This window comes from Syngnathus acus, chromosome 10 (genome assembly GCF_901709675.1).
Source record: "Syngnathus acus chromosome 10, fSynAcu1.2, whole genome shotgun sequence".
NCBI classification, from domain to species: Eukaryota; Metazoa; Chordata; class Actinopteri; order Syngnathiformes; family Syngnathidae; genus Syngnathus; species Syngnathus acus.
The window spans coordinates 7411924-7432471 of record NC_051095.1 but is presented as its reverse complement, the minus strand read 5'-3'; the positions used below and the strand labels follow the sequence as shown (position 1 = coordinate 7432471).

The window sequence follows — 20548 nt, the reverse complement described above, 5'->3', positions numbered from 1 at the left end:
TACATGTACACGTATGACATCAGAAGCAATTGAGGCGTTGTGAAAGTCTTTATTATAGTCTTTGAAACAATGCTGAGCTCAAAGCTGAAAAGTAAGGCACTGCCCACCCATTATAAAAAATATATTACCCTCTCGCAAATAAATACGCTCGCTATTAACTCCTACGGCCCAGCCTTAGTGGTCAATAAGGAATAAACTAAAAGAAAAAATATATATAGCTAAGAATAACTTTCCCTTCCATAATAATGTTACACTCTGTGATGTAACATTGGCATAAAAGTTCAATTTTAAAAATTAAAATGATCAAAATATACTTTGATAAAATATTCTGCATGCATTGTTCATTTCAATACAATTGTGCCACTTGCAAATGAGAGGTATAATAGATTTAGATGAGAAAATCTCCATAAAGTAAAAGCATAATGAGTGTATCCTGATGTTGCTTGGGTAGGTTGGTGGTTCTCAAACAGGGGCCCGAGGAGCCCTAGGGGGACTGCGAGCAGCAGCTTTGGGGACCCAAAAAAATCATTTGCCAGAAAAAAATTGTTATGTTATACTTTTTTCAAAAACTGCATACCTACTATGCACCAATAAAACAACATCATAAAACAATTTCTGCTTGTTACCTTCATTTTGGGACAATTAAAATCAATTGTGCAGCTTTGAATTCATACACATGGGATTACTTTGACTTTCAGGGGGCTCTTTTAACATTTTTACCCTGAACCTCAAAAGTTTGACAACCCCTGGAGAGCGAATGCCTTTTCCAAAAAAAGAAAAAAAAGATATTTGAAATGGTCGGTTGCAATCACGTCGTCAGTCACAGTGTGAGGATGGTGGGCGAGTGCAGGGAGTGATCCGATTGATCGCCGCTGCTGCTGCTGCGTCGGTGCGCCACGCCGCAAGGCTGCGGGGCCTGATGAGGGGCATCCACCGGGGCCGAGGGGTACGTGAAAATCATGCTGGCCGTGAAGGGGGTGAGGGAGGGAGTGGAGGTCAGGACGGGGGTGTGCAGGGACTCAGACTCTTGGCTGACGGCCAGGGTTGATGATGAAGATGAGGAGGACGTCTTGATGGGGATGGTGATCTTTGGTTTGGGCCTTTCTGCCTTGGCGGGCTGCTTGAGTCGCGATGGTCCGGGCACACTGTAGTCCTCGGGCTCCATCTTGATGCCCGCCAAGGACGAGAGCGCGGCGCTGGCATCCGAGTCGGAGTCGGAGTCTTGGATTTTGCAGATGGGACGGTGAGCCTCCAGGACCAGCTCCAGCTTCTCTTTCTGCTTTTGCAACTCGCCTATCTCCTTCTGCAAACGTGACTTTTCATCCTCCAGCTGGTCGGTCTCCTAAAACACACCAAACAACCAAAATGAAATTTAGGGCCTGAGACCAAAACGCTTTCAAATACCCTTCAATAATTACATTCCCTAGTGTTCCCTCGCTAATAGCAAAAATCCACAAATCAATGACATCCCACCAAAGGTTTCCAACGTAGTTGTTGAAGTCTTAGATGCCACAAGATGGCAACAAAGCATCACTTTTCTACTTCTTTGAAATGCCAGAGGACGATAGGTAAGAAGTGTTGTTATTTTGTTATTATTTGATTTGTTTGAAATCAACCAGTCGCCAGAAATGGACTGTTGGAAATGACTACTTTCACCCGTCTTTCAGTTTTGCCGTATCTGTACACTCACGTTTTGCAGTGTATCGGTCAGCTCCCGACGGCGATTGCGGCATTTGGCCGCCGCCAGTTTGTTGCGCTCTCTCCTTATTCTCCGTCTCTCCAGCTCCTCGTGAGACAACTGAAAGCAACAACAAGGAATAATTAGTCACAAATACTAAAGTAACAATCCCAACAGAAGCGACTTTGCTAACTTTAACGAAAGGAATGAGGTCAAAATGAACGGAGGCTCTTTATCTTGTCGGGCTTTAGCATCGGGCATCTGAAGTATGATAATAAATTTAGAAATGCTGTAGTATAAATAGGCTATAGTATTTATTATTTAGCGCATACCAACATGTACCATCTTAACCTTCTCATCTTTTTTTAATTCTGCTTCAATGCTTCTCTTGTATTATTTGAGTATCTCTACTACAGTCTATATACGTATATACTGGTATATTATCTATGTAGCGGTGTGAGTCACCTTGAAAATCTTCTTGCTGTGACTAAAGATAATTTAAAATGTGAAAGGTAATAGCAGGCAGTAGTCAAAAAACAAAAAAAAAACAGTACAATCATGATGACACAGAAGAAATTGCCAAGCTACTTGATGAGTCATAGCAGAAAATGTTTGAAATGTGCCTGCTTTTGTGTCTGTGCTGCACCCCGACTCGGCCTCCATCCAGCATTGGTGCTGACTGGCAGCGGATTGAAGCGCTTCTATGGTTCTACAGTTTCCCGCTCTTTCAAAAGACTGATGAGTCACTCTTAGAGCACAACGGTGACTCAGGTGTGAGTCATGCTCCATGACTTGCGAGCCCTGTGAGTCACCTACGAGTCCACTTCCTGTGCAAGTTACACTACGAGAAAATAAATGTGGCAATTTTTTTTTTCTGAGAAAAGTACTGTACTTGACTAGGAGTATAGATTTTGCGTAGAAACAAGAAAAAACGAGTAGATAGTGTACTGGTTCAACTATGGCGCTAATATAAATACATTCTGAAAATGTATTCAAATACAAAAGTAAAACAAAATAGAATCACAATCGGAAGAATTGATATCGAATTAAATCACAACCAAAGCAATTAAAAGTGAATTGAATTGTGAGGTTTTTAACAATACCCAGCCCGACTCTGTTTATAGGCAAAGAATGAATCAAGTCAACGTTGTTTTTGTTTCCCAGCAGTTGTATCAATCTCAACATTTTGCTGATAAGCATGATTTTGTTTCCCAGCAGTTGTATCAATCTCAACATTTTGCTGATAAGCATGACCAGGGTGACTGAGAATCAACACAGACGTGTACTGTTCTCTTGTTATGGTTCTGGTCCTTTTTTAATGTCAAGGCCATCACCTGCCTATGATAAAAAAGTTACAGACGTATTTTGACAAAGTTGCGAGTCGAAAGCATCTATCTGGCATACCTGGGAAATATTCCTACCGGTAATACAATGCAGGAACAAAATGTTTGTACTTTCTAATGCAGAGGATTTTTTTTCCAGAATGCTCAACTGTTGAATAGTGTCAGATGGCTGCCTTTTTTTTTTTTTCATTGCGCAACTGCTATTAATGTTTGCTTGTCCTAAGGGATTATTTGACTTTGTCAATATTACGTCAATGTCAACTCATGAGGAAATAAACAAACAAACAAATAAATAAATAGATAAATACAGTAATCTTTGTTCAATTTGTGCAAACGGAGTGTGCTTGCCAGTAAAAAAAAAAAAAAGTCTAATTCGTCAGTGTCTCCACAAATTTGTTGTGCAAGTCCAATTGGGACAGCGCAGTGAGTGTCACAGGATACTACGCACTACTTTTGACATACATTGATCAACCATTGACTCATTTTCCTCACAACTGACATAGGTTGCATCAGAAAGGCCACGACTATTTTTGTCTTACGTGTTCGTCGTTCCTACGCCGTGTCGTACCCGCCGCTTGGTTGGCGCTCGCTCTGATGACGCCTGGACGGATGAAGTGCAAATGGGAGGGTGGCGGAGGCGGCGGACCCTGCGGGCATGTCCTGGACAGGGACGGGTAAGGTGGCACCGGGGAGCGGGAAGGACCTGGCGGATGCATAAGGGAGGGTTGGACCAGCCACTGGAGATCCTGGTTAGTCGTGATGGCGTTGAGGCTTGGAACAAATTGGCTGGAGCTGGCCATGGTGAACTTCTGTCAAAAATCACAGGAATCAGGCCTTCTTATTCTAATCAATGCAAAATAAATGCAAAATTTGGTGCTATTTAGTGGGCTGTTTGGCTCAAGAATCTATGTCAAAGACAACTCTGTCAATTTTATGACACTGGAATGCCCTCACATATGGAAAAGGAAAGCTATTGGTGTTATATGGACGTCTAAATAAAACAAAACAATGTTCTAATTTTCCATGAAATGACCCTCAATTCCCATTGCTGTAAATTCCCATGAAAAGTTTCCAATGTTTCTTTGGGAAAAACACTTCCACAGCACACACCACCAAATAAAAATCACAAAAACATCATGATACCCTATATTTCTGTTGATAGGGAGTGAGCAATGGAGCAAAACATTTTTACTATTACCAATAATAAATACTACAAGATGCTTGTATAGCACAACTTTAGATACTTTTGTCGTCAACAAATAAGTTTGGGACAAATTCAGTCGAACTGAACCATTTTTAATAGCATGACAGATTGCATAGTCAGTATTGGCGAATTCACCAATTTGATTCCCCCCCACCGTTATTTGAGAAAACCCTTGATTGTTTGCGTTTTTGCACCCGGTTCGTCTTTTCTCAACTTTTTGTTGTTGTTTTTGGGTTTCATGGCAATTAAAAGGCCTCATCAAATATTTACAATTATTTGCAACTCCCGATTGGGCTCTGCTCATATCCCCTGAAGGTATTGGAGAGTCACTGCATAGGCAAATAAATGGTGGACAACGCAAACAACTTGTGGTGGTTTCAGAATCTTTCTGTTCCATTCATTCAACTGTCTATAATAGATGGACATTTTATTTAATTTCCTTTAATTTATCAGCCAAGATCAATCAAGAAGAGATTCGATACAGAAGAAGAGGGATGCTAATTTACTGACGCTAATCGCAAATTGTGTTCATTACAATATGAACATATGTTAATAGGCGATTATGATCATTAGGCAAATGGGTAATGACAGCAAGTGTATATCGGCCTACCTGCTCTTGTGTAGTGGAAGTGGTGGTGCTTTCCAGGGAAGCGGAATTTGACCCAGAAGCGCCGCCCGTGTACGCCGGGTTGGCTCGTCCGTGACCTCGGTACATCCTTTCTGTTGAAATATTTAAGAAACAAAATCAAATAACTACTCCTAAAGTATTTGGAGATGGTATGGTGTAGTCCACGTGAATGTTAAAAAAGAAACTTTCACATTCAAAGTGAACCCACTCGGAGGTAAGTCGGTCGAGTCCAAGCAGTGAAGAATGGGAGGGGTGTTAGAGCAAGAAATAAGCGTCTTGTTTTTAATTCACGGGTCCTCAAACGTCTAGAAACGAACCTCAGCGTATCATATGATGATGAGTCACTCACCTAGAAATCATAGTGTGGCGATGATTGTGCCGTTGTAAACTCTTAAACTGGGACTGCAGTTTCGCCACGCCCCTCCCCGTTTACGGGAAATAATGTTGTCTGGAATCTCTCGCGGAATTCAGACACGTGATGTGACGTCATTTACCTAATATGGTGAGAGTTTCCTTCTGCCGGGATACTTGAAAGCTCACAGCCACAGCGACCACTGTTAATACTTTTAGGAGAAAACACGTTTTGGTGTCTCGTTATGCAGACTTCTGTCGACACTAAGTATTTTGAGCCTATGAAAAAAAATCACTCGCTTATTGTCAGTGAGTAAGTCTTAGTTTGAGTTAGTCACTGAAAGTCACTGAAAGTTCAGTATATCAGCGATAGCTGTACGTAAGATCGATTGATCATAAAACTTGGAGCACACACAAAAATCAAAATAAGTAATACAAGGCAAATTCACAGAAATAAAATATAATATACTGTGTATACAATAAATTTTATAGAATACATTTTACTCTAAAATAAATCTATTTAGTCCCACTGTGAACACAGAGTAAAAAAATAAATTGGAAGAGGGTAAAATATTCAGTAAGAGTAAATTTATAGATAAATTTTGCTTGACTTGACACTGGCAAAGACATTTCATTAGGTAAAATATTTCAATATTGGTGCCCAATAACAGACTAGGGTATTGTGGATTAACTTTTGTGGTTTAAATGCCTACAGATGTCTCATTAAAAAGCTGTCTTTTGTACATTATGCTACAACAATGGTTAGTGATAATGTGAAGGTTGTGCACTAGGCTAATTATGAAACTCACAATTGAGGGTGTGAAGATTTTTAGAGAGTAACTCTCTCTTCACAAACCACATTAATGTGCACGCATGCCTGTGGAGATGAGTCATACCTGTTGCCACAAAAGCGTATTACATCTCCATCCTTCTTCAATATCAGCTTTTTGTGCTGATCAACACTACTGTTACACCTACGGCCAAAGACAAAAAAAAAAAAAAGTAAAAGCTATACGTTGTAAGTTTCATTACTGTCACAACAGCTGCTGAGTTTGTGGTTCCCCTGAGGACATGTAGAGTTCCCGGCATGGGCTGACTCCTAGCTGCTGACTCTTGCACCAACGTCTCGTGTTACTTCTGATCAGTGGTAGCCGGTTACTACCTTAGTGCTAGTATTTGTTCCATGAAATTGTAGTAACTTATTCCCAACAGTCCATTATTTTCAGTGGGTGGCACTTCCCTGCTTCCAATATATGTTGGTGGGATTTTTTCTTTTTTCTTTTTTTTTTGTCCAATCATGTCAATGTCATCTGCCCAGGGCCTTCATGATTTCGTGCAACTTCAACTACAGAACAGATTCTTAAATTAATCAGGTTTTATTTTTAAATAGAATGCAAATAATTAAACAATGTGTGTGCGGTGATTTATTTAATGCTGCAATTCCCTTTCATAGTGCTGCTCCTTCTGGTGTGCCTGCCTTGACCTCCGTGAGCAAATTTACATACAGTTATGCAGACACAGATAAAGAATAGTACTTTTACTACTCATGTAAATGACTCAGCAAGATGCTTTAACAGAATTCCCTTTTCCACAAAAATAGAGAATATGTCAGCGAGTACTGTGTCAGCATATGTCGCGATGCCATTTTGTTTGAAAGGTTATCAATATTAACCGTTAGCATGTCATTGTTGTTCGGTTGTTTCAAAAACACAGCGTGTCATGCTCTGCTTGTTTATATGTTTGCTTTTTGGCATAAACGTCAACAACGAGTAGCATTAAAAATCTTTAAGTATGGTTTCCATCATTGTGAGGTGATAGAGGTCGGATTAAAATGAATAGCCAGGGAAGTCCCTACGAAAGATTTTGATGACACTGACTACTGGGACAAGATCATTCTGACAATGACTCGATGAGGAAAAACGGAGGCCGTGAAACAGAAAGTGCACTTTTGTTGCTTTATTATGGCACAAGTCTCTGTTAGGGTCACATGAGGGCCAAAGTGAAAATGCCAACAGCTCGTGGACTTTCTACACGCCCCGACGGGTGTCACCCTGTAGTAATGATGAGGGATCATTCACAAGAAGTGCGTGTTTTCCTAGTGTACGCCGCCATTGCAGTGTGTGCGTGTGTGTGCGCGCGTGAGTGTGTGCGCGCGTGTGTGTGTGGTTGTGTGTATGTGTGTGTGCTAAAGGTGAGTGTCACATGACTCAAGCTGCTGGAATGTCATGATGACACGCGCCGCGTCTCGACGTTTTACGTGCCGTTACATGTCGGCCTTTCACCCAATTATGTTCAACCAACGCCTGCCTGAAGTTATTAAAACATGTGGTAATCACATGCAAAGCCATTATTGTAAAACAATTCAATGTGCAAGTAGAACGATTGTAGCTTACTGGTCAATTTTTCCATGACTAGTAATGTCACATTGGGCCTCTAACTGCACAATCCAATCCAATTATAGTTATATACTGTAAATACTTATTGTCTTCATAAAGTAGTTTGAACATATTTTCAACATCTAGCGCTTCACAAGTAATACAGTATTTTTAGCATGCAGATGCCAATCAGTGCAGAGATTTGCCTCACCAGTCTCAGTTAGTTATCTTTTTAGTCTAACAAATTTACATATAAAGTTAGTTAAGTTGACTTCACGTTTTCTCCAAAAGTGAAGGAAGTTGGGGATTCCATTGCAATTCACTCACCCAAAAATCACCATATTTATTCACTTACTCACACACTACCACACGCCCACACTCATCCTATACAACACACGCACACACACACGCAGGCGCGGACACGTGCACACGCACACACGCACAACGTTTTTCCGACAACTAACTGTTTTACGGCAGTCACGTCGCACTCTTCTACCGTGACATAAGTCACATGCCCCAGTCGGTCATTTTCGTGCTGAGAAATGTATTCGTTGTGTAATTTTGACACAGTTTGAGGGGACGAGACTCAAAACCGTAAGGCAGAACTGGAGTTCCTCAAAAATTGATCTCATTCAACGGCCCACTCGACAAGTTTCAGTTCGTCTTGATTATGGCGACACCATATGGGACACAGGCGGTAGTGTTTCGCCTGAAGTCAACCACATTTCCCAGGAGTTTCTGTTGCCACGAGTGGTGGCTGTGGGATGGATGAAGAGCACTGAGGGGATGAATATAATTGTGTCCAAACCATATCGTATATTGATGGTAAAAACAAAACCCAAAAGTCTTTGTAGCCTATTCTATTGTACTGTCGTTATGCGGCAGGATGTTTTGGTACATCAAGCCTTTGCGTTTCCAATTTGCACCATCGATTTCACTCGTCTGCAATCTAAGCCCCGGCACGTCGGGCCACAAGATGGCGTCGTGAACAGACAACACACAAAAGCCGTCGTGAAGAAACACACCAAGTGGGACGATGAAGACTTTATTGTGGTTCCGAGTCCATCGATACATGACAGACACCAATGCAAAGTTGCACCATCCAATTCGAGCAATCCCTTCCGATGCGTACAAAGCAAACGCAAAGTTGCGCCCTCGGATTCAAGCAAGCCCTTCCATCTAATGCGTTTGTTGAAAGCAAATGCAAATGCAAAGTTGCACCATCAAATTCACCCAATCGCGTTGATCACCTTCCTTCCAGAGCGTCGAAACACAACGGTTGCCAACAGCCCCAATGCGTAAGTTCAATGATATAATCAAGTCGAATAAAACTGTAATAAGTAGAAGAAAAAAAAGAGTCGCACCATCAAATTCGCCCAATCGCGTTGACTACCTTCCTTCCAGAGCGTCCAAACGAAACGTTTGCCAACCTCCCCACCCGATGCAATCACATAATCAATTGTAAATAGCATAATACATTGAGTAAGTAGAAGAACATTGAATAAGACCAAAAAAGAAAAGCGCTTTCCCGCACCACTCCCCCGCTGCAAACAGTCGAAGGCCAACCGCTCAGGGCGTCACGCGTTGCCCTCCCTTGCGCCAGATGGACGAGGTTTTCCATTGCGCGAGGGTCTCGCGCCGCCGTCAACGCCGCCGCCTCCCGCCTCTCCCGATCCGCTTTCTGTGCTTTTTATTTTTTATTTTATTGCTGAATTAATGAATGAATATTTTGATTGCTGAACGAATAAATGAAAAAAGAAAAATGGAAGGGCGCGCCACTCGCAACGTCGACGCCTCCAGGATCTCTCGTCTGAGGAAAAGCAGACAAACAGCCGGTTGGGGGGGGGGAAGAAGCAAGAACAAAGCAAATAAAATGGCAACTCACCCGGCGGCCGCCGGGTCTACAGCATCATCACGTAGAGCTCAACGAGGACGCTTATCAGCAGCAGAGCGACGGAGGTGGACGCGCCCTGGGGGCCACTTCCTGGTTGGGACCCATCTAGAGCAAAGATGGCAAACATTGGCGGTGGCGGGGCTTGCCCACTGACAGACATGCAAGTACTCACCTCCATTGGTCCACCTCCTCCTTGTTGGTGTCAGAGCCAGCGCCCCCGCCGACGCCAAAGAACTCGACTTCTCGGCGTGGCCATTGCAGCCGGTGGCCTCGCAAACAAAGTTGCCTTTGGCCTTCGGGGTCAAATTGAACACTGAGTCAACACCGCCCACTGAGCCGTGCTGTGGAGGGACTTTCGTCCCATCCATCTGCCACTTGAAGTGTTTGACGGCACCGGTGGCCACACACGTGAGGGTTCTGCCCTCCTGGGTGATGCGGACGTCGGAGACGGCTTGGGAATCTGTCAAAAACAGGAAGTCACGCTTTGCAAGGGGCGGGCAAATTCAATGGGATGGTGCTTTCCAAGGCCCCCCCTCCCCCCCCTCCTAACACGTCAACCCAAGAAATGGCGGCGTACTCACCTTGGACGGTGAGAACTACGCCGCGGCTAGTCACCAGAGCATCACTGTAGTAGCCCTGGACCTTGCAAGCATAACTACCGGTGTCACCAGAAGTCGCTTTCTTGATGGTCAACTTGTTGACATTGGTGGTCTCAATATTTGTGCTGGGAGGGATGGCAGCCTTGTTCTTGGTCCAAGTGCAGGGTTTGGCATCACCGATGACGGTGCATTCAAACTCCACCTTGTCGTCTGGACACACGCGAGCTTTGCCCCCTTGCTTCTTGATTTTGACGCTGGAGACATGAGCTGTTGGAAAGAGGAAATGAGACTCAATTTCAAGGGCGGGAACCAAGGGCCCCCTCATCTCATGTCATCATCCTGCGCCGGCCGCCACGGGAACAAATGCCGTCGGAGAGGGTGGCTGGCCCTTCAAAAAAATGGCGGGCTGAACAACAGTTTGACGTTGTTAACAAGGGTGAGAAAAAGTGCATTGATCACGTCGATTTAGTTTGAAAGGAGAACAAAATGGCAGCAGCTCTTCTTTTCAATCCCGTCGTTGTTTGAGCGGCTACCTCGATCCAGACTTCCAACAGCCACACGTGGTGGTATCGTTCGCATCAAGCAAAAGGAGAGCGAGAGCCGCGACGCCAAACTTACTTCGATCACTGACACTGACTGGAAACTCAACGTCTGGTGAGCCTGCCTTCTTGGCCGTGTACTTCCCGCTTTCAGCTGCTTTCATGTTGAAGAGGCCCAACACTTTCTTGTCGTTGGTGAACTTCTCAGCCTCACCGACAGCAGTCTCAGTACTACCACCACTTGCCGTAAAGATCCAGGAAACACCTGAGACTAGTCCTGAGTCCAATTTGATGGAGGCACCCGTCGCGACATCGCACGCCTCATTTATGGTGCACGTGACTGAAAAAGCCCAAAACAGTTGTATAGAGTTATTCACCTTCGTAGCAAAGTCCAAGCGCAGGCGTCCAAATCACAAAGTACACACGCAGATGGATGTGACTGGCTTTTTTCCATCTCAATTTGCTCACAAAATCAAATGGTCGTGCAACTCACCGGCCTCAACAATGATGGTGAACTTGTCCTCCTTGCTCGCCGGGTAGGTGGCCGTGTACAAGCCAGTGTGCTCTGCTTTCAGGTTGGGCAACGTCATAACCGTTTTGGATGCATCTGATGTATCTACTTTGTTTCCTGGTGGGAGGCTGCCTTCTCCGAAGTTCCATATGACGGTCTCAGTGGTGGCGATTGTTATTTCGAGCTTGTCGCCTCCATCGCAGAACTTCACCAGACCCTTCTCGCCTTTGCAATCTGCCGGATCTGGAAAAGCAGAGGTGGCCAGCCAGCGCATGCGCTTACTCCCACGGTGTAAAAGGACACCAAGGATTGTACAGACAGAAAGCTACTTAGAAACAAATTCAAGGCACAAAACAATCCTCCAAACACAGTTTCGCATTGAGCTTTCTTTGTCATTTGTGCACTTTGCTTTCGGCGAGCCATTTTGCCAATCGACGACGTCCGAATTTCCAAAATGAAGGGTTAAGACATTGCAAGCGTCACAACAACAAAGTGGCCCTTTTTCAAATCAGCATCGCTTGTCTTTGCTTTACGCTTTGATGACAATGCATTTATTGGCTTCAAGATGCACAGTCCTTTTGATTGACTTTATCGCTTGACGCTTTTGACCAACTTGATTCAATTGACATCGGACTGCGTCCAAAGTGTGAAAACCTTTCCTACCTGCCGAGTGGACGCAGAGGAGCAAAATGATTGTCACGAGCTTCATTCTGACGAGGAGTTCCGCGTAAGAGCGAGAGAGAGAGAGAGAGACAGAGAGAGAGAGAGAGACAGAGAGAGAGACAGAGAGAGACTGGTGGCTGGCTGCTGCTGGCTGCTGTTGGCTGGCTGGCTGGCTGGTTGGTTGGTTGGTTGGTTGGTTGGTTGGTTGGCAGGTTGCTGACTGGTTGGTTGGCAGATTGGTTGGCAGGTTGGTTGGCTGGCTGGCTGGCTGGCTGGCAGGCTGGCTGGCAGGCTGGCTGGCTGGCTGGCTGGCTGGCTGACTGGCTGACTGACTGGCTGGCTGGCAGGCTGGGAGGCTGGCTGGCTGGCTGCTCCGACTCGACAAGCGAATCAAGTGACGATCGAACGCGAGCGCTCCCTACTAGCCGCAACGTGCGTGACGTCACGCCGCTTTGACACGCGGAGCCCACGCGCGCTTAGCTTGATGTCAAAGCGTCTGTGAAGGCTTGCAAGTTGTTGCAAGGCGACCAACTTTATGACTGCCGTCCGCCATCAGTCAAATAGTTCAGGACAAACAGGCAAATGAGTCAGCCAAATGTGCGAAATGGCGCGCCACGCTTGTTTTGGAGTCGGCTTAAAATGATCACGATACTACCTGTCTTCCCATCGATCTGCTTGAGTTTAGTCTCTTATAGTTCGTCCAGCGGTTGCATAACATAAAATCGGTATTGGCACGCATTCTTTCAAGTGGATTATGAATGACTGAATGAATGAATGTTTTCGATTATTTTCATTATTTTTAATTGATCTAAAAAAAAAAAAAAATCATGCTTGAGTATACTCTGTTATAGTTCCTCCAGAGGTAGCAGGAGGCTGGTAGCTCCCTAACCCACAAAACCAGTATTGGCACAAATTCTTTGAAGTGGATTCAAAACAAATCAAACAAAAATGAAATAAATGACATACATTACTTACTTTTTTATTTTACATTTTTATATTTTGGCAAGCAACTTTGCAATGGAAACGTCTGGAATCACACTCATAATGAATGACCTTTTGTCTCCGGGTTGAGCAGCGACATCGTCAGAATTCAAAGCCTTCAAACATCACTTTGTGATCTGGCCCGCGGTCCGCACCTTTGACAGCCCTGCTCCTTTGCATCAGAGGACAAAGGCAAAGCTGAAGCCCTCGACCTCCCTCCACCCCCCTTCAACCACCTGCAAGCGTTTTTTGTATTTCTCTTACGCCAATGTTGCATCATATTCACGACTGCTGTTGGCAAAGTGATAGATTGCAAATATCCACTCTCACGGTTGCCGCAGGAGTCACTGAGGAATGCGTCCGAGATAATGACACGCACACAATTGGTTCGCTTCATGTCTTCATGTAAATATCACAGTGCAAAGACGTTTGGAGCCCGCCACCGTTTTGCAACTGCCTCTCGGCTGCCCAGAGATGCAAAGGGTGACCAGTTTGATGCGCGCTTGGCAAATGAGTGTGTATTTGTGCTTCACAACATTTTTGGATGTGAGCAGACTGGTCGAGTGCAAGGTTCCTCACAACCGACATGAGCACACTCAGATCCAGAGCAACCTGGCGAGATCACCAGGCGAGCGAGCTATCAATCGATTGAGCCATAGCTTCATTTTCACTTGAGTTTCATGTCTATTTGTTTTCGGATCAATCCGTTGTTTCTTCGCGTGCCCTTTCTTTGACCGCCACGTCAGCTTTTCTGTCCGTTTTCCATATCGTATCTGCCGCCGCTAAATGTCTTCTTGGGTTACCAAAGCTCTGCAAACAAATCCTTTCATCGCTTTACACGATCAAAGCTATCGAAGCAAACTTCTACGCCTCATTTAAAATACAATTGCTAGTTTTCGTTGAAATGAGGCTGGCTGGCTGGCTGGACAGTTGGACAAAAATAATTTGCCAAAATGGCTTGGCACTTTGCCAACACAGTATGACCATGTAGTGCGATTAAATGTGGAATCTAACATCGTTTGCGCATTTCAGGATCTACAACTGGCTATAAATAGTATCTCAATCAATGGCGTTCATTAGTTTAAAACACCTGTAAGATTTGCGCATTTGGATGAACCAATTATAGGGGGAACATGGAAATCCGTGACTCTCGTCAAACGTTTGACACCTACAAAACTGCTACTTTTCATAGAAAAATAAATAAATGGATAAAAAAACAAATACATACATACATACATACATACAAGCACTGTTGTGTTCACAAACACGCGAACTACGTGCTCACTGTCGTTTATTTATCATCACACTCACACACGCACACACACACACACACACACACACACACACACACACACACACACACACACACACACACACACACACACCAATGCAGAATGCCAACCCACAACAAGTTAATGTAATATCCCATAACAGACTCGAACATACACCGTGTGCACAATTATTGGGTTAGTGAGCATTTTGACCATATTACCATTTTCATGTGTATTTTCCAACATCAGATTGTTTAAACTTGAATGCTTGTTGGTTTCAAGCATATCAAGTGAAGTGTATTTGTGTAATGAGGGAGGGTGCGGTCTTAGACCAGCTCAGTGGCCTAGTGGTAGGGTGTCCACCCTGAGACTGGAAGGTTGTGGGTTCAAACCCCGGCTGGGTCATACCAAGGACTATAAAAGTGGGACCCTTTGCCTCCCTGCTTGGCACTCAGCATTAAGGGTTGGAATTGGGGGGTTGGAATTTGATCCATCCCCTCTCCCCCAGGGGATGGATCAAAATCTCACGGGGATGGGTTAAAATGCAGAGAACAAATTTCACCACACCCAGATGTGTGTGTGACGATCATTGGGACTTTAACTTTAACTTTAAGGAGGTCAACACCCCATAGCAAGGTGTGCATAATTATCGGGACTGATGACAAGGAACGGCGAAAGAGGTGACAAAGAAAGCTCCATTCTCATCACCAACTGTTCACAAACACGTGGACAACGGCTATGTCATGGGTGGGCAATTCAGGTCCTCAAGGGCCAGTGTCCTGTATGTTTTGTAGGTCTCCCTGCTACAACAGACCTGATTCAAATGATCAGAATTGTTATCCAGCTTCTGCAGACCTTGCTAATTATCTGCAATTATCTTCGAGGACCGGAATTATCCATCCCTGTTCTAGGCCGCTGTGTTCAAAAGTTGTGGTCAAAAATCAACCTCCACATAGAAATGAGTGAATTGGGCTGTTCCACATGTCACCAGCAGATGGCGTAAATTTCAATATGGATCAGTATGTGGATTTTATGTGAAGTCATAAAACAGTGCCACCACGGAAACAGTTTTTAAAAAGATAGGAAAGGGGAAGAAATTTGCGGGCAGAGTAAAACAGTTAAGTCCACACCACTGAGCCACGCCTCAAACGGCGCTACGCAGTTTACGTACGTACTTTTTGTTTGTTACGTTTGTACGTACGTGCGTGCATTGCCACGCAGGCACCGTGACGTAAACCAATCGTAGCGAGTAAGCGGGGTTGTCTGAAGATCCACGTAGCTAGCTACCTAACGTTAGCGGGCTAGGTAAGTCCCTTTTCGTATTTTTTTTCATTTTATTATGTTGATTATCGGGGCAATTATTGCGCAGTTTGAATCAGACATTTGTAGTTCTGCTAAATTGTTTTGTTGTGGAGCGCCGCATTCTCACTCTTAACTTACCAGCTGTGCTTCGATAGCAAGCAGTATGTGTTAAACTTTGTAGCTAAAGTATTAGCATTTAACACAGCAATTATAATTGTACTGCTATGACATGTATCCTTACTTACTGCGTATGAGCTTATTATTGTGTTTGCACGCATTGGCTGAAGTGTCACTGTTTTTTTTTTTTAAGCTAACGTCAGCCAGAATTTGCAATGGATTTGCCACATCACGGATACCGAGCAAGTAAGTGCCCCGTGAGTCACCAATGTTGCTTCAAACGAATCATGGTTTTTTTTTATTTTATTTTTTTAATAACTGTCAATTATTCAATGTTATTACTTCCATAACGGTCGCTAAATGCATACAGTTGATAGATACACTCAAGTCACAATACACGCACGAGCCACATGAATTACACTCGCATACAAACGTAAACTGCAATTTTGTACCAGTTAACCACACTTGTTTCAGTATTTGGCTGCCGAGTGACATTTCAGAACGCAGCACATTTTCATTGAACTATAAACAACTGAATGGCAAAATTTACAACAGGTGATTGATCCCTGCATAATAAATGTCATTGTTTAATTACTTTATTAAAACAGTCACTTTCATCAGGCTGTTCACATTTTGATGGCATCACATCATGAAGAGTCCTAACTAATGAACAAGTACTCAATTGCAAGTCTTCAAGCAGGATATTAGTCAAGGAAAGGGTGTTGCAACATAGAGACTGGAAGAGTTACAGAATGGTAATTCATAGCTCAAATTCACTTGTGAATTTTGAGTGTTTGGACCTGCTGTTGACCACAACTCATGTCCAGACACTCGCACGCAGACTAACTAGCTAAATGGACTAAAGGTGCTAGTACTGATGTCACTTACTAGGCCACACCTTATTAAAACAAAGATCCTGCTACTGTTTTCTCCCTACCAAAATTCTAATTTAATGTCTAATTGTATAAAGCACCTCAATGCTGATACTGAAGTGATGCCATGGCAAAACCCAAATGACCTCAGTACAGTATATGCAGCAGAATTTTTAACGAGAAAACATGCAACTTTGTATTCAAAATCATATTCGGTGAGGAAGTGTATAACATGAAACAATACATGCCTATATTTTTAGTTGAGATCAAATGTTTACAGCCTTTGTCACAGAACAAGTTTGAGGTGGTCTACAATTGCTCCCTCAGGTAAACAGAGGGGCCGCGGCACTCCTACGGGCGCCGAGTCCATGTTGTTCGATGACACCAGCACCTCAGGCATGAACACTCAGGGCTATTACACTCCAGGCTACAACATGGCGGGGCCCCCGAGCGACATGCAAGCGGGAGCCACCAACTTGTTTGCCGATCCCATGGCCAACGCCGCAGTCATGTACGGGTCGTCCTTGGCCAACCAAGGCAAGGACATGGTTAACAAAGAGGTGGGATTCAAAGTGTTCACTCAGTATTTAATTCTGGCAAGTGGTCATGTACATCTGACGATTGCACTTCCTCTGACTTTCAGATTAGCAGATTTATGTCTGTAAACAAGCTGAAATATTTCTTTGCTGTGGACACCAGATACGTGCTGAAGAAACTCATGATCCTCATGTTCCCTTACACGCATCAGGTAATCAGACAATGATATGAATAGCTGTTCCTCAATAATATTTTGTTTGGCTTTATTGAGCCCCAAAGAGATATTTTGAACCTTAGAGTATTACATAATAAGGTCCGGTGGATACACTCTTCATTGACAGCTCTCAACTTCTCTCAGATCATCGGTACAGCGCTAATGTTAGTCGTGCTTCACAGAAGGTAACGATGCAAGTTGTGTTGCACTGTTGGTCTGCATGTGTTGCTGCTCCATTTTTTTTATTTAATCAATTAAAGAGTTGTAGCATGGCAACATAGATGCCATTTATTGTAGGCGTTAAGCTAGCCGACCATTCTTAAGGCAACATTCTTAGGTTGTCATAAATGGACAAGGTGTAAATCTCTTGGTTTTCTTTATTACATCGACAGTAAACTTGGAAGGGCAATAAATCGCTTGAAACTTTTTTTCCCCCCCCCCATGAATCTAATATTTGCTGCTACTTACTGTAGGTAGCAATGAATATCCAATTTGGTATGCTCACGTTTTAAATTGAGTTGGTGACTTCTACTAGGATTGGGAAGTTCGCTACCATCGAGACACTCCGCTAACCCCAAGACAAGACGTCAACGCACCTGATCTTTACATACCAAGTAAGCCAGCATGAAGAAGCCAATTTGAATTTGCACATTGAAATTTAAATGAACAAATTAGTTCTCAACCCTCACACACATACCACTTGCAGAGGAAAAACATTTAACAGTAAACAGTAAAGCGAGACTGAATATTTGAAAGGCTCTTGGTAGTCGGAACCCCATTCACTGACTTTGTTCGGTCATTTAGTCAGAGACTGTCCACGCTTCACTTTTTAGCTGCAGGTACATGTGAAATTGTACATTTTGTTAAGTTATAAGTTACAATACAAACATTCTGTGTAGGTATGGTCTGGTGGCGCCTGGCTGGAGGTCTCCTCGTAGTTGAGAATGTAAATGTTTTCTATACAAAGACCAAGTGGTTGGGGGAGCTCTTGAAATGTTGGACATAGTATACTCACCATCAGAACCAGCTTGGGATGTTTTAATGACTTGTGCCCCGTTTTGCGGTTCTAGCAATGGCTTTTATTACCTACATTTTACTGGCTGGAATGGCCCTTGGCATTCAGAAAAGGTAAGAAGTTCTTTTTTTTTTTTTTTTCTAGTTCCTCACCTTCTAGCGTGTTAATGCGTTGAATTGACTTGTGGTTAAGGTTCAGTCCCGAGGTGCTAGGACTCTGCGCCAGCACGGCCTTGGTGTGGGTCATCATTGAGGTCTTGGTGATGCTCCTCAGTTTGTACTTGCTGACAGTACACAGCGACCTCTCCACTTTTGACCTTCTTGCCTACAGCGGATACAAATATGTCGGGTAAATATTATGGAAATACTCATCTTTGGTGTATGTCCGAGTTCCGTTTCTACAGCTAGACTATTAAAAAAAAAATCACTGATGTCTGGATCATTTTAAGCAATTTATAGGATTTTGTATGTGCAAAAAAAAAAAAAAAAATGGCTATTGCTTGGTTTCGGGTTGCTGATGTAGTGTTTTTTTTTTCAGAGCAATTAGCAATATTTAATTATATTTCGGGTGGTCGACTGGAATGGTTTGATGGTAACGGCAAGAAGTCGTATGCCAATATCTCTGTCCCTCTTGTGATCTATGGGCTACTAAACATTGATATACTTTCCCCAGAATGATCTTCACCGTGCTCTGCGGCTTGCTATTTGGCAGCGACGGCTACTTTGTGGCGCTAGCCTGGTCCTCTTGTGCCCTTATGTTCTTCATTGTAAGCATTCAGTCTCTTCACATAAAAAAATCGGTGGTACCTTACAAGGGCTAAAACCTCCTGAGATTTTCTTGTTACAATCCTTTGCTATTTGTTTATTTCTTTGTGATTTTGCTGTGAGCTAAGAATTGATCTACAAGGGAGTTCAAGTTCAATATGGTGCAACTCAAGGTAATGGCGCAATGACAGTCCTGTAATTCTCTCACCTGTGGGCAAGGAGAGTTGCCAGTTCATATGTTCCCCTTTAAGTTAAGGTACCACTGTAGTTAGTGCACTGGTGTACCTAATAAAGCGAACGTGTCATGAAACTGTGAAATGTGTGCAGGTGCGTTCCCTGAAAATGAAGATCCTGACGTCGCTGACGTCGGACTCCATGTCCACCAACACCAGCGCCAAACCCCAAGTGCGCATGTACATCACCATGGTGACCGCCCTCTTTCAGCCCATCATCATTTACTGGTTAACCTCTCACCTGGTCAGGTGACTGTGAGGCGTTGACGCGAGCGGGCTCGTCCAAGTGCTTTAGCGCGCGTGTGTGGCTGTGTGCTCGCCGCTTTCTCCACGGGCTGAGATTTGTACGCACGCGTTGAGCTAGCAAAACAGTTGTAAAAAGGAACTTGTGTGTTTGAGTTAACCAAATCGTGTGAAACGTATAAAATACTTCAGTGTGCCGTGATTTTGACAAAAGCTCATTTTCTGCCGTCGTTACATTTTTCGTTAAAACAAGGGCTGCCAAATTCAGAGCTTGGTTTCATCATTGGATTCAACTCGTTTCCTTTGTCAAAAGTAAAACTCTTTTCTGTCATTTATCCCATATCCTTCATAATCCGTCTCATTAGATCTCCTCCCACTTCTAGGGCAATGTTTGGCCATCTAATATACTACTAAATGGATGGTCGACTGCTTTGCCTGACCAGATGCCATTTTGTGCAGTTTTGCATCACGAGTAACCTAGTTGTCCTAGAAGTACGCCAGAGTTGTCAGACTAGTATGCAGAAATGTCATGGAATTGAAAAAACAATTCTAGTTAGGCATATTGTTCTACTATTGCACTAGTAAACTACCGCATACCAGTAAAAAAAAAAAAAAATGAATAGATGGCATTTTGAGGATACTAACGAATGGATGAATAGATGGGTTCAGACGTTGACTAGTATGTGACACATGCCTAGTGATGATAATAGTATAACACAGTAGTTTAGTATCGAGGTTTAATTGTGTATTAGACGGCTAAAAGTTGGACTAATAGTGGGGGATAGACGTTACTACGCAAAATTGTAATACCACACAGGATAAAGAGCGTAGCAGTTCCTTAAACCCAGATTTGAAGGATATATGATAAATACTTCACGCACAGCCGCTTTTGCATTTGTCATCCTTGATGAGGAGGCTACTAGCATGTGAAACAGAACTACGAGTTGGACCTAGTAGTGTTACTCAGTCTGCACAGGAGTTAACCAGTAAGATTTATTTACTGACTGGTAATCCAAACGTGACACTGAATCCTGCTCGAGATACGTCAATAATGCGGAATGAACTTTCCATAAATCTTGGTATGATGTCACCATTTCCCAATCATTTTCTGGATTTTTATTGATCTGAAATATAAATATAGCATGACACTCTGGATTTTTTGTAGGAAAGAAAAGAAATGTATTCAGCTTTGTGTATTCAATTGTGGGCCATTG

At 43.4% G+C, this 20548-nt stretch overlaps 2 protein-coding genes and 1 long non-coding RNA gene across 6 annotated transcripts; 1 reads left to right on the top strand and 2 right to left on the bottom strand.

Moving 5' to 3' along the window:
• Positions 1-27: 27 nt before the first annotated feature.
• fosl1a (FOS like 1, AP-1 transcription factor subunit a) lies at positions 28-5272 on the bottom strand. Of its 3 annotated transcripts, none has more exons than XM_037261601.1 (5): positions 5203-5272; positions 4836-4945; positions 3561-3830; positions 1691-1798; positions 28-1342 (listed from the first exon to the last, which is right to left on the bottom strand). In XM_037261601.1, the coding sequence occupies exons 2-5, from the start codon at positions 4938-4940 to the stop codon at positions 821-823; spliced, it is 1005 nt and encodes a 334-aa protein (XP_037117496.1). In that variant the 5' UTR covers positions 4941-4945; positions 5203-5272; the 3' UTR covers positions 28-820. The 3 variants fall into 3 exon arrangements, with proteins under 3 accessions (XP_037117496.1, XP_037117494.1, XP_037117497.1); XM_037261599.1 differs by lacking the exon at positions 5203-5272 and adding an exon at positions 5062-5196; XM_037261602.1 differs by lacking the exon at positions 5203-5272 and having other exon boundaries at positions 3561-3827; positions 4836-5196.
• Positions 5273-9278: 4006 nt separating this feature from the next.
• LOC119128814 lies at positions 9279-9561 on the bottom strand. Its single transcript, XR_005099081.1, has 2 exons — positions 9465-9561; positions 9279-9389 (listed from the first exon to the last, which is right to left on the bottom strand). It is a non-coding gene; the product is annotated as an uncharacterized LOC119128814 (long non-coding RNA).
• A 5590-nt stretch (positions 9562-15151) lies between these two features.
• On the top strand, positions 15152-20535 carry yif1a (Yip1 interacting factor homolog A (S. cerevisiae)). Of its 2 annotated transcripts, none has more exons than XM_037261916.1 (9): positions 15152-15342; positions 15650-15713; positions 16656-16888; positions 16972-17076; positions 17615-17693; positions 18150-18207; positions 18287-18442; positions 18767-18860; positions 19186-20535. In XM_037261916.1, the coding sequence occupies exons 3-9, from the start codon at positions 16697-16699 to the stop codon at positions 19342-19344; spliced, it is 843 nt and encodes a 280-aa protein (XP_037117811.1). In that variant the 5' UTR covers positions 15152-15342; positions 15650-15713; positions 16656-16696; the 3' UTR covers positions 19345-20535. The 2 variants fall into 2 exon arrangements, with proteins under 2 accessions (XP_037117811.1, XP_037117810.1); XM_037261915.1 differs by having other exon boundaries at positions 15155-15342; positions 15650-15702.
• Positions 20536-20548: the final 13 nt, after the last annotated feature.